This window comes from Ursus americanus, chromosome 8, assembly GCF_024610735.1.
Source record: "Ursus americanus isolate L20-20 chromosome 8, mUrsAme1.1.p, whole genome shotgun sequence".
NCBI lineage: Eukaryota > Metazoa > Chordata > Mammalia > Carnivora > Ursidae > Ursus > Ursus americanus.
Genome location: NC_142134.1, coordinates 77,762,656 through 77,775,458, shown reverse-complemented (window position 1 = coordinate 77,775,458; position 12,803 = coordinate 77,762,656). Strand labels below are relative to the sequence as shown.

Here is a 12,803-nt window from a genome sequence, read left to right as displayed (position 1 = left end):
TCTCTTGAATCTCTTCCGGGAGACCCCTGAACAGGCGGGAAAACTGGGGATCCCGGTCAGGAGTCCAGGTTCCTGAGGGTTCACCCAGAAGCTGCTGGGTGACATTGGGCACGTCACTTGACACTCTGGACGGCAGCTGACTCGTCTGTAAAAGGGAATAAAGAGAATGTTTCCTTTAAAGGCCATGCTGTGAATCAAGTGAGAGTATGCGTGTTGGACGCCCGGCACAGAGGCTGGCTCAGAGTAATCGCTCATTTAGGAGATGAGAACCTGCTTCCCCTCCCGAGGCCGAGGCCGTACTAGGCGCTGACATAAAAAATTTTTTAAAATCTGTCAAACCATAGCGTGCCTTCAGAGAGCTCTCAGGAGAAGAGGAGATCGACAGATGTACTTGGGGCAAGAATTGAAGCCCACCCAAACTCCGCTCCACAGCGGAGGCTCAGCTGGCCCCAGGGGGCTGGCGCAGCAGACTTCCGGGGACTCCAGGGGACTCCAGGACCGGAGCTGGGAGCCAAGGCACAGGGTCTGGAATCCAAGAGAAAAAAAACATCTTTGGGGCCCAGGGGCTGCTTCACCCTGAGAAGCCCCCAGGCTTCTCAGCTTACCCTCACACCTTTGGTGGTGTGGGAAGGGGGGCGGGTCACAGAAGAGAAGAGGTCAAGGAAAAAGCTTCTCTCTAGTCCAGGCCACGATCCCTGCTCCTGTAACTGGGGCGGAGATGTCTCCTACTCCGCCCCCCCCCCACTCTCCTCCTTAAAGCCGCGCAGAGCTTCTGAAAACCGAAGCCGAAGCCGACCCTGTGGGGCTCCTGTTCTAAACTCTCCAGGGGCCCAGTTCCAGCCTCGCTGGCTGTTCCTGCCTTGGAGGTTTGCCCTTGCTGGTGCCTCTCCATGGGAGAGCCTTCTCTTGGCTCTTGGGAACTCCGCGTTCCTCCTCACCCCACACACTGCTCCTCCCAAGAGGGGTCCACTCTGACTTCCTCTGCTGTGCTCCCTGTCTTCATCCTGTTATTTTTTCCCTTGCAAGCACTCATCTCTACCTGAAATTCATATTTATTTGTTAGTGTGTGGGTCTTGTTCCATTGCTGTTGAATGAATTAATGAAAGAAGACTGGACTAAAAACAGGGATGTGGGCTCTACCCAGACTTTCTGCATGACCTTGGCCAAATCCCACTATCCCTTCAAGCCTCAGTTTTCTCATCTGTAAATGAGTACATGACTCCATTGGTGACAATGGCACATCTGTAAGACGTCATCCAGACCAGTTTCTCTACTCCCACCTGGGTTCAGGGGTGCCTGAGGCACCCAGAGCAACGCGACCTGTTCAACCTTGACTGTGGTTGGAGGGGGATTCTGGCCAAGTGCTGTTGCCTGCAGTATATGCTTCCAGGTCCCCTCATGGGCATGTGGATGAATTTCTGCATTCACACCTCTGGAGACAGCAGCCATGATCGGTGGACACAGACCTGGTCTTAAACACCTGTGTGACCTTTGGCAAGTCACTCACCCACTCTGCGCCTTGATTTCCTCAATGCTAACGTGAGTTAATGATGGTGCCTGAGTCATCAAGAGAGGATTAAAGGAGGAATCTCTTTTAATTTTGAGTCCACAGTGGCCGTAGTCTTCCTTCCTTTGGGCACCCTCCAAGGACAAGAGCACACCTCTGCTTCAGCCCCACCCATCCCTCCAGCCTCAGACCACTCCCCAGTGCGCCATCCGCCATCCGCCATCCGGACGGCCCCACCCCTGCTGCTGCCCTCTGAGGATCAGAACCTTCTGCCTTCCTCCCAATGGCTGGCTGGAGGGGCGGCTGGAGGGCTGCGGGGGAGCCACCAGCAAAGAGCGAGCACGTGGCCATCCCCCCCCGCCCCGTAGTTCTCAGGGCATGTTCCAAGTGGGGTCAGCCCCAGCTTCCCTGCACTAGCCTGGGAGTGATTCCATTCCTCAGACCAGGAAACGGAGGCTCAGAAAGGCTAAGTGACAGGGCTCAGCAAAGGCTGCCTGGGTCAGAAGCTCTGATCCAGCTCTCACCAGCTGTGTGACCTTGCTTGAGTCATTCATCTCCCTATGCCTCTGCTCCCTCATCTGTGAAGTGGGGATGCAATGGTGCCTGCACGCCTGGTAGTGTGGATTTACTGGCATAATCCCCAGGGACCACTTGGAGTGGTCCTGCAGCAGGCAAGGGCTCAGCACACATCAGGGGCTGTCACATTATAGCAGGGACAGGTCTCCTGTACTGGGAAACCAGACCGCTTGCCTTAAACATTCGCTTCCAGTTGATGTGGCCCTGACTGGAGCTGTTTCTTCGGCGGAGGAGCCCCAGCTGCCACTGGGGGGTTGAAGGGCGTCATCACAGGGAAAACGGGGTATCTTTTAAAAATAACATCCCAAAGCCCCAGAGTCCAGCCTACCCTCGGGGCAGCTCATCTGAGCGGAGACAAAGGGCAGGGTTCTGCAAGGACTGGCAGAAGGTCGCGGGAGGGGGAGACAGGGAATATGCCCGGTGCAGGTGAGACTCTGAGGTCGTCGGGACCACGCGGCAGCGACCGCGCCCGACCCGAAGGGATGCTTAGCAACACGGCAATCGCAGCCTCCGACGCCCACCCGCGCGCGCGCACACAGCCAGAAGCGCGGCTCGCGGAGACTCGCAGACACACCGCAGCCCTGCGTGTCGGTCAAAACCCGCTTTCCACGGGTGGGTTAGGAGGCAGCCCCTACGGTTCCCCGAGCTGCTCCGATCCAGCTCCCGTGCCGCGCCGCCTGGAGCCAGTCTCCTCGCCTGTAAAATGGGCAGCAAAGGCCGCCACGTGGGGCTGCAACTCTACCCGACGCAGAGTCTCAGGTCACGCGCGTCCCCTCCGTGGGCCCCCAGTCAGTCCCCAACGTAAGAACAGGCTTTGAATTCGCATTAACCATCCCTAAAAACCTGTCTCTGCTGCACCCCTGTCGCGGTGCTCTAGGCCCTTATGAGCCAGGCGTTAGGGACAGATTCCAAAGCCCCGGAGAGGCGCGGCGACTTGCTAGAGATCACCACCCAGACAGGCAGAATCTGATTGCAGCCCTCCTGTTTGAGGTGTCTGCCTGATTGTCTTTTGGAGTCCCCGGTAGGGGACACACACACACACACACACACACACACACACACACACACGCCTTTGAAATTCCTCCCTTTTAAGTACTCACAACCGATGTTTAATGATGAAAATGCCAAGCATCTCACAGAGCATTTCGTTTTATACCCATAATAGTAGGAAGAGATTGTTACCATGATTCTACACTTTATATATGGGGAAAGTGAGACTCAGAGAGGTTAAGTAACTTGCTCAAGGTCACACAGCTAGTAAGTGCCAAAACCAGGATTCATAAGACCAGATGGTCTGACTCCAGGCTGGCGATCCATCACTGTCCTAACCATGGGGTAGCTAGCTGCTTCTCAAAACACTGCCTTCTCAGTAGGGGCGCCGGGTGCAGTGGAGGGGGGGAGTGCTGGGTGACTGGACGGACATTTCCAGATCTTGGGCCTGAGTTGAGCCCAGCAAGAGCAGGCATGGGATCTGATTCCCAGGAAGGCATTCTAAGACTGCAGAGGCAGGAGAAGGCGGGGTGCAGACGGGGGTGGAAGTGGAGGGGGGGGTGGTCCCAGAGGAGGAGCCCTGGGAGGAGAAAGGAAAGCTGGTCAGCACAGGGTTCTTGTAAGGGAGCTCCCAGCGTTCCCTCAGGCAATTCTAAGCAGCCTCCAAGTAAAAGCGCTGCGTCCTAAGATTCACTCCACGCACAAGCACGAACTTCTCAGGTCCTCCACACAGAGAATCTCCCGCCAGGCACCCACTGCGTTCTGCACTGCGTGCCCTGCTCCCGTGTCAAGCTCATCAGCCCAGTCCAGTGGCTTCAAATGGCTTTGGGAGGCCTCTGCCTGGAGTGTCTTGCTGCGGCTGGATGTCCATAATTTCTCGGGATTGATCACCCCATTCAACGTCTATCTCTGGGTCTCTGTCACCAATATTATGTGCGTCTCCCAGTGTCACCAGGTTCTGGGAAGCAGAACTTCAATAGGGACGTTGAAGGTGGTGCCTTCACGTTGTATGTTTGCCCCCATAAGCTGGAGCTGTGTGTTTATTGGGTTGTGCGTGTTGATTGTGGGTTTGGGGTGTGTGTTGGCGTGTGCATGTTAGCTTTGTGTGTGCAGCGTATGATGATTTTGTGTGGTTGGGTGTCTGTGGGTTGTACGGGTATGTGTGTCGCATTGCATTTGTTTGAGAGGTGTTGTCTGCGTGTGTGAATTTGTTGGCTATGTGCGTATGTGCTGGGTGTGTCTGGTTGGTGGTGTGTGCTGGGTGTGTGTGTGTGTCTGTGTGTACTCTAGCTCACGCTGGTTGGGTGTGAGTGTGTTGGGGGCATGTCTGGGTTGAATATGTGTTGCATTGTTGTGTTAGATGTGTGTGGGTCAGATGTGTGTTGCAGGGTATGTTGGTGTGTTATGTATGCGACGATGAGGACGAGGACGACGAGGACGCGCGAGCATAATAGCTCTGTCTCCGAGGGAGCCTGCTCCAGCGTCCTGCTCCTGTGCCGCGAAGAGCAGGGGCTGTAGGCCTGCGGGGCCGCAGGAGGGCGCTGTGCAGGGGGCAGGCCTGTGTGATGAGAGGGTCCTCCTAGGCCTGGAACAGGGGTGCGGCGCGAGGCCGCAGTGGAAGCTGCTGAGTGGAGCGAAAGGAAATCCGAGAGCCTGGAGTGGGGACTCCGGGTGCTCTGGAGAATGGACACTTGGTGGTCGTTGGTAGGGGGTTAGTGAAGGTGTTTCCCAAGAGCGGCCGGAGTCGGGGCTGGGGGAGTGTCCCGGCCGTGCCGCGGTGCGAGCTGCTGGGAGGGCGGGGACGGAGCCGGGGAGGCCGCACGGCCCCGGGGGCCCGGCCAGGCCGGCGCCAGCCGCCAAGTTGAAAGGCGGCCGCAGCCTCTCCTCGCTGTTTCCCACTGCGCCCCCGAGGGCTCCAGGCGAGGCGCAGGCCGGGCTCACCTCCGGGCCGCGGGTCACTAAGGGGGGCATCATTCGGTACAGGACCCCGCCAGCCTCACGGCCCGTAGGATTCGCACTCGAGGTCCCCCGCCTCCTGAGTAACTGTCTCCACTGGGCTTCCTGCACGACCTGGGCCTTCAACCCCGGGGTCAACGAGCGGAGAAACGAACCCTAACACAAGGCGCTCTTGGCGCGAGTTCTCCGGCCCCACCCCAGCCTCGCAGATCCGCGACCGCCCCGGCCCCCGCGGACCTGCGCGGAGCGAGAGCGCCCCAGGGCTCCTGCTGCGAAGTAATCTCTCCTTCCCGGGCTTCCACGCCACGGACCTGGGGCCTTTTCGGTCCAGCCTGCGTAGTCAGAAGCTGAGTTTGCAAATTAAGCCTTTGCCTCCTCCCCAACAAAACGAAAATGCCTTCACAGCTCGCAGGGCAAGTGAGATGCCGCTTTTGTTCCCCAAGAGAGGGGGCTTGGTAGTGGTCGGAGCACAAAGGAGTTAAATTCGTGGAGCTAGGGCTGAGCTCCCAGACGCCGGTTTTCCAGCGATACGCGCACTCCGTGGACCTTTTCTAAAACCAAAGGGTCGTTCAGGCACTAGGTGACCCTCAAAGAGAGAGGCCTGGGCAGTGGTGGAAAGCGTGGAACCCGGCTTGTAATCTGTGTTCGAATCCCTGCTTTCCCCCTTATGGGCTGTGTGACCTTGGGAAATCACGTAATGTCTCTGGACCGCCATACACCCTCTTGTTTAAAAAAAAAAAAAAAAATCCCATGAGGTTCTTGGGAGGCGCGGGGGAGCCGGCTTGGCCGGGAATTCCTCTGGGCGCCATAGGTGGTGACTCGGAGTGAATGATCCGGTGTTTCCTGCCAAAGGAGGAAACTGATCCGTAAAGGACCAGGCCTGGGAACCCCCTACCCACTCTGCCCTCGCTTGATAAACAAGCAACAGAGTTCGGAGGACTAAGCTGAGAGAGAAGCGGTGCCCGGATTCCCGCCGCCAATTCCCAGCAGACCTGGCTGAATCTGGCCCAGGGTCTTCACCCCACAGCGGTGCGCCGCTCCGATCTAGCAAACATTTATTGGGCACCTTCTGTGTACATGCTGTATTGAGAAAGGGAATTCGAAAACAAAAGCGGGGAAATAAAGAGCTAGACGAAAAGAAACAAAAATGGGAAAATTAAGGGGCACGGGAGTAGAAGGAAACCCGGACCCAAGCCGGCAACGCAGGCGGAGGCGCGCGCGGAGGCGGGCGCGCGCGGGGGTCCCGGGGCGGCGACCTCCTCCACCGCTCAGAGGTGCTGCGTGGGGGAAGGGGGCGCGCCCGACTCGCCTGCAGCTACCGCCTCTCTGGAGCCGCGGCGCGTCTGCAGAGCGCGAGCCGTTGCTCATTACTGCAATTATGTTGCTCTAAGTTTGCCTCGACCCTAAATTGCCAAACTTCGAGGAGCCAGGAGGCCCGGGAGTCCGAGCCAGAGGAGACACCTGATCCTGCCCCACCATTCCCCTACCCGCACTAGAGTAAAAGACTCCAGTGCGGCGGACGCACCCGTGAACTGAGAAAAATCAGATCCACCCGTATTCCCTGGGCGCCCTCTCTCGCGGGGATTCGTTGACACTTCCCCCAAAATCCTGGGACCAGGGGAGGATTCCCAGGCCCATTTCGCAGACAAGAATACTGAGCAACAGAGAAATGGAGAATCATCTCTCCCCAAAGTCAGGGAGTCAGTAAGCGGCAGGGCTGGGATGAATCACGTTGGTTTGTCTGGCTTCAAGTTCAATACTATCCCCAGGACAGGAGAATCACCAGGGGTGTTCCGGAAAGGAACCCGAAAAATTTGTAGGAGCCAGTGTCCTGCGCTCCGTCACTGTCAGGTTGCTTAGTGTATAAAGAGGAAACAAGTCCTTTCTGCGTCTGCAAGAAGTAGCGATGTACCTCAGCCCTCAAGCGTAGTCAAGGACTACGTGAGTCTGAGACCTTTTTAGATCTAACTCCTCTCTCTTGGGGACGAAGAAGCCCAGATTCGGGTTCTGACCGCGCTTCTAGGAGCCCAGAAATCTGGAGCCGCGGAACTGCGCTTCACAGCAAGCTTGCTTTCTTTTCTTAAGGAAGGGGAATTGTGACATGTTGGGACTTCAGCCCCAGCCTCCGGGAGGGAACGTTTGCCGGAGCTATCGAGATTGGAGGATCCGAGACCCAGGGTACCGTGGAACTTGCTCGGCGCCAGCTCAGAGCCCGCCCGGAGTGCATGCGCGCAGCCCTGCGCTCTCTTGGAATTCCTAGGCAGAGCTCCGGCCCCTGGGGCTAGAAACAGCTCCATGTGTCCCAGACTCGGTTTCCACCCTGCACCACGGGCCTCTAGCTGTGGAGACGTCCACCCTTCCCAAGTCCAACGCCAGGTCCCTGGAGTTCTAATAACCCTTGGCCTGCTGGCTTTCAGGTTTAAGGGCTCGCAGCAAAAGTTTCCTGGGGCTGTCCAGCGTGGAGTTTGGAAGTGCGGGCCAATGCGGAACTGAGGCAGGGCTGGGGGAGGGAGGGCACGCAGATCTGGAGAGAATTATGCCAGGGCCCCCAACTCGAAAGGGAACAGAGCGATGCCTGGAACATAGTAGGCTCTGTTTACTATGAGGTCGTTTTCTGCCATTAACATCCTTGCAGAATTCCCCCCAGAAGGCTAAACTTGGCGCTCGTTCAAATATATTCTCCTGGAAGCCTGAATTTAACCTACTTTGTAAAAGAAAAACCAAGTTTGTGAGCGTTTGGAGGCAGGGGCTCATGCAAAGGACACGGCAAGGTGGGAAGTGTACTGTCGCCTTGGGTTTTCAATAAAGTGTTTTGTTTTTAGGGGTCCTAATAGGGGGTGTGAAGGCGTTCCCATTCTGGCAGCTCAAAATTAGATCCACAAACCGGGTCTACACCAGCGAGGGGATTTGGAGAAGCAAAGCAATGGCCTCCACCCCCCACCTGGCCTCCTGTGGGAAAAACAGGTTTGCGGGGGTGGGAATTGTCTGGATTAGCTGTCTGCAGTCATCAAACCATTTGGGTGATTCGCTTTGTTTTCATAGACAGGTTAAAAGGGAAGAAAAAAGAAAGAGTCGGTTATGGGTCGCCTGGGCAAGTGTCGATTTCAGCTTAAAGTGAATTGGAAAATTGAGCCTAATTATCCTAGGTAATTGCTTCAATTCTCCACTTGACTTTGCTAACGCAGATCTGTCCTGCATGTTCAAAAAGGCACCTCCCCCCATCCCTGAATATCCTGTTGTCACCTTTGAAAGGTGCTAGTGTAAAACTACTATCATGCTGAAAAGCAATTGTATATGTGAACAGAAGGCAAGAAGTTCAAATAAAAGCCTAAATCAATAAAGAGATCGTTTCTTGTAGCTTAAAATTAATTTATTTAACAAATATAGCTATAATATAAATGATAATAAAATTTCAAATATACAGTATATTACACACAACCCCTTCCAAAGGGATTCGTGAGAGTCACACAAATGTACTGTTAAATAGAAACAGGAGTTTTAAATTTTATTTTACAGTTTTTTCTGGTACTGGTGAGAGAGGTCCCTTCAACCTACCTTGGCAACGCATCTGTGTAACCCCCTCCCCCACCAAAAGCAGACGTTTTGCAGTTGAAGGTCTCTGAAGTTTTCCGATGGAAGGACCGGGGTTTCCATCTCCCCTGGCTTGCTCTTTTCTTTTTCTCCAACTGTTCTTATTTTCCAAAATCTTCAATCGTGAGTTTCTCTGTGCTCCTCCTGCCTGGTGTCAGGACAGGACACAGCCGCCTAGTGCCGGTCCAACCGCTAACTCTGCGGGGGACCGCTGGGAAGTCTACACCTCTCTAACCCCAGTTTCTCCATCTGTAACACAAAGGGTAGATCTAGATTCTAGAAGAGTGTTAAGGGCCCCTTCCAGCCACTTTGGGGAAGGGGATCAGACATTGGAGAGTGAACGCAGGGAGCAGCCGAGGATAAACCGGAGCAGCTTGGGGGTTAAAGGGGAAGGAGCCGGGCGGTGCCGAACAAGGGAGCTCGTTGGGGGATGGCTCCTGCGGCTGGCAGGAGACGGGGCTGGAGGAATTGGCTGGTACCACAGGGAGGGGACCCTGGGATCCTCTATGTCAGGTGGTACATGCTGTAGCCCACATGGGCTGTGTAGAGTCCCACGGGCGCCACCGGCAGTGCGGCGCGCTGGAAGGGGCCCGAAGCCCCGTAGAGCGAGGCGCCGGCTGCGGCCGCTACCGCCGCGGGGCCGCCGAGCGGGAAGGAGAGGCCAAAGGCAGCCGGGGGCAGCATGGGCTTGGCGGCCATCTTCAGCTTTTCCAGCTCTGCCTCCTGCAGTCTCTTGGCCTTGGCGCGGCGGTTCTGGAACCAGATCTTCACCTGCGTCTCGGTGAGGCTGAGCGAGCTGGAGAACTCGGCGCGCTCGGCGATGGACAGGTACTGCTTCTGGCGGAACTTGCGCTCCAGCGCCAGCAGCTGCGCGGTGGTGAAGGGCGTCCGCGGCTTGCGGTTGGTTTTGTGCTTGCGCAGGGTGCAGGCCGGGGGGCTCAGCCGCCCTAGGGGACCGAGAAAAAGGCAGGGGGTTAAGATAGCGGCGCGGGAGAGTCATCTGCCCACGAAGTAGTAACCGTAGTCAATAGCAATACCAACTATTCATTTTCGTGGAGCACCTCGGTGCCAGGCACTCGGAGAGACCCTTGGAAAAGGTTTTTTCCAGTTGCCACGCCCCACGGGGTAGACGTTCCTGTCTACTTCTTGCAAACGAGGAAACAAAGATTCCAGGGGAAACAAGCGCAGCTTCAAGGCCCGCACTTAACTGGGAAGAGGTGCGATGCCTTCGTGGTAGGTGGCTGCTCAGGAGGGCCTTCCGGGCGGGCCTCCTCCCACCGACGCCCGTGTTGGAACGGTAGCTGTTCATAAGGTTGATGAAACACGCGCGAAGGCCCTGCACCCAACCCAAGATCTCATCTAGTTTCATGAATTGGCCAAACATTTATCTGTGCCCACCAAGTGTTGGCGCTAGGGTAGGCCGCTTCGTGGCATCCAACCCAGATCTCCAAATTCCACTCTTTCCCTTGGAACAGCATGTTCCTACAGGGTTCTAAGGGCAGTCCCAGGGGACCCAGAGGCGGAGCAAAGCCGGCTGTCAGGCGATGGGGAGGTGGCACCATGGCCATATCTCAAATACATAAAGTGCCAATGGGGGTGGGGGGCTTCTGATTGTCTCAATTGTCTCCTGGGTCTCTCCCACCCCCAGCGCCTTGGCCCTCTGGTCACACACAAATGGGAGAGGGTGGGAGGGGGACTGCAATCACTTCTCCTCGACCTGGGTCTCCATTTGAAGAGATCAAAGATGCCAACCTATTTCTTATGGCTTCAAAATATACCTCAAGGATGGGCGGTGAGCGAGCACCCCGACAGAGGGCTCCCGCAGGTCCGAGACTGAGTCCTCTGCGCCAGTCAACCCCGGCCACATCGGGCAGCCGGGGCCAGATAAAATGTAGAACAAATTATTTCCAGGACAATGGGGATCACAACGACTTTGGGGTCTGGGCGGAGGCCCTAATCGAATTCCCAAGTCCTGGAAAGGCTGCTTTCCCTACCCAGCAGCTTCCCTTGGGAAAAATGAATTCAAGTCGAGAATATTTCACCATGCGGGTTTTGCCTAAGCATGCATTTTTTTCGTTGGCTTTTTTTTTTTTTTTAATGATCCTTTGGGCTCACAGACCACCAGGATATGAGTCAAACGAAACCTCGTGTTAACATCCCCCCTTCTTCCCTGCTCCAGGCCGTTGAGAGTCCGGGAAGCAGTTGGCCCCCGACTCGCTTTCCGCCCGGCCGCCGGAGGGGCGGGCGCCGAGGAAAACGTCACTCCCTTCGGTAGCGACAGCACAGCCCTGGGCCACCTTCTCCAGCCATTAGGCCCAGGGAGGGGCTGGCCTTTCAAAGACTTTTAATCCCCAGATAAAAATCATTCCTCAGCATCACGCCATTGAATTCGGGTTGCTATTATGCCGCGCAAAATAATCGGAGGAAACGAGGAAAACTTGGGAATTTCCCGTGCTCCTGAAATATCTCCGAGCGTGTTTGCTAGGCAGAGAAGCCGGGGGGCCATAAGGCCTTGGAACGACCCCGAACGCGCCTATGACGGCTGGAGTCCGCTTCAATGGCCCAGTCTGCGAGGTTTGGGAGCTTCCCACCGCCATCGAGGGGGCGCCTCCCACTAAATGACTTGGTGCCCCGCCCCCTCCACTGGAACCTGAGCGCCCCCTCCCACTAAATGACCCATCCACCAGGAGTAGGAAGTATCTGCCTGAAACTAGAAGGGGGAAGGGGGAATTTTGCAAGAGGTTAAGAACTTCTGGGCAAAGAGATACTTCAATGCGGGGGGTGAGGGCAGTCTTCTACTACGAGAAAGTGAAACTCTGCGCGCAGGGAGGATGTCCGCACCACTTGGAGCCACCCGTAGGGATAACGGCGAAGTATCAGGGCTTGAGGGCAGATAGGGAAGTGGGGACTCCTGGGTCCTCTGATGGCAGCTGGAGGAGAGGGTACCCAGACATCTTGTCCTATAAGTTAACTCCCACCCGCAGCGTCCCCTGGCCAAGGCGAGGAGCACGCGAAAGTGGACCGAGAGTTGGGTTTCAGCCCGGCCTCCACCCCTTTAGCTGATGGGAGTGGGGAGAGGAGTAAACCCGGGCCTCCCCCCCAACCGATCTGCAGCACCGGCTCCAGGTACCCAGCTGCAGGTACGCAGCCGCTGGAGACAAGCAGGCGCCGGCGCTCGGCCTGGCGCCCTCGGGTCCGGCATCCCCGCCCAGCCCCCTCCCCCGCCGCCTGGGTTCTGGCTACTTACTGGCCGGGGGCGGGGAGAAGCGGGGGTTCTGCATCCACGGGGTCCTCTCGGGCTTCTCGGGGCTCTCGGCTTTGACCAGAGCATCTTCTGGCAGCTTGAGGAGTCCTCCCACCGAGAAATGGCCCAGCGGCCGCGGCGAAGACGGCGCGTCTGGGGCTCCCAGAGACCCCGGCCGGGCGCCCAGAGGCTGTGCAGAGCCGCCCGCCGCCTGGGCGCCCTCAGAGGCCACCAGGGCGCTCTCCTTGGCCCCGGGCTTCCTGTGGTCGGCCATAAGCGCCTCCACGCTGAATGGCAGGAGTGAAGGGGACACTTTGGGCTTGGCCCCCTCCTCGTCTGCGCCCATGGCGGCCGCCGTGGCCGCGGTGGCGCTGGGAGCCTGGCCCCCACCTCCCCCCGCCGGCTTGCCGAAGGCGGAGTCCTCCACTTTGACACCGAGTGGCAAAGAAGTCATGTCAGCAGCCGGGGCCATGCAGAGCCGGGCCCCCCCTCCAGCCGCAGCACGGGCCAGCCGCCGGGCATGGGCTTCGGGCGGGCTGGGAGCGCGGCCGGCCTTTGCGAGCGCCCGGGGCCCTGGCCGGGCGGGCCCTCGCGCGCGCGCTTCCCGCCCCTCCCCAGAAGGCCAGCTCCGGCGCTCGGGGCCTGGTTCTTCGCTGGCGCCGCCGCGCAGGCCGAGTTCCCGGGCGCACTCGCCGGCTCCGGGTCGGGCCGCAGCTCCCCAGAGAACTTGCTAATAAGGCGAGGCCGGCGCGGCGGCGGCCAATCAGCATGCGAGGGGGCGGGCCCGGCGCAAGCCATTGGGCAGCGCTCCGGCGGACTGGCCCCGAGGCGCACTGGGCCGCGGGGCGCGCGGGACAGGGCCCGGCCCCGGGAGGGCAGAGCAGGGGAGGGGGCGCGGGAGAAACTTTCTTCCGCACTGCTGCCTGGGCCGCCTGTCTC

At 57.8% G+C, this 12,803-nt stretch overlaps 1 protein-coding gene across 1 annotated transcript; it reads right to left on the bottom strand.

Moving 5' to 3' along the window:
* Positions 1-8,389: 8,389 nt before the first annotated feature.
* On the bottom strand, positions 8,390-12,555 carry MSX1 (msh homeobox 1). The gene is made up of 2 exons (XM_045771390.2): positions 11,868-12,555; positions 8,390-9,567 (listed from the first exon to the last, which is right to left on the bottom strand). Exons 1-2 carry the CDS (start codon positions 12,334-12,336, stop codon positions 9,125-9,127), a joined length of 912 nt encoding a protein of 303 aa, XP_045627346.1. The 5' UTR covers positions 12,337-12,555; the 3' UTR covers positions 8,390-9,124.
* Between the last annotated feature and the right edge of the window lie 248 nt (positions 12,556-12,803).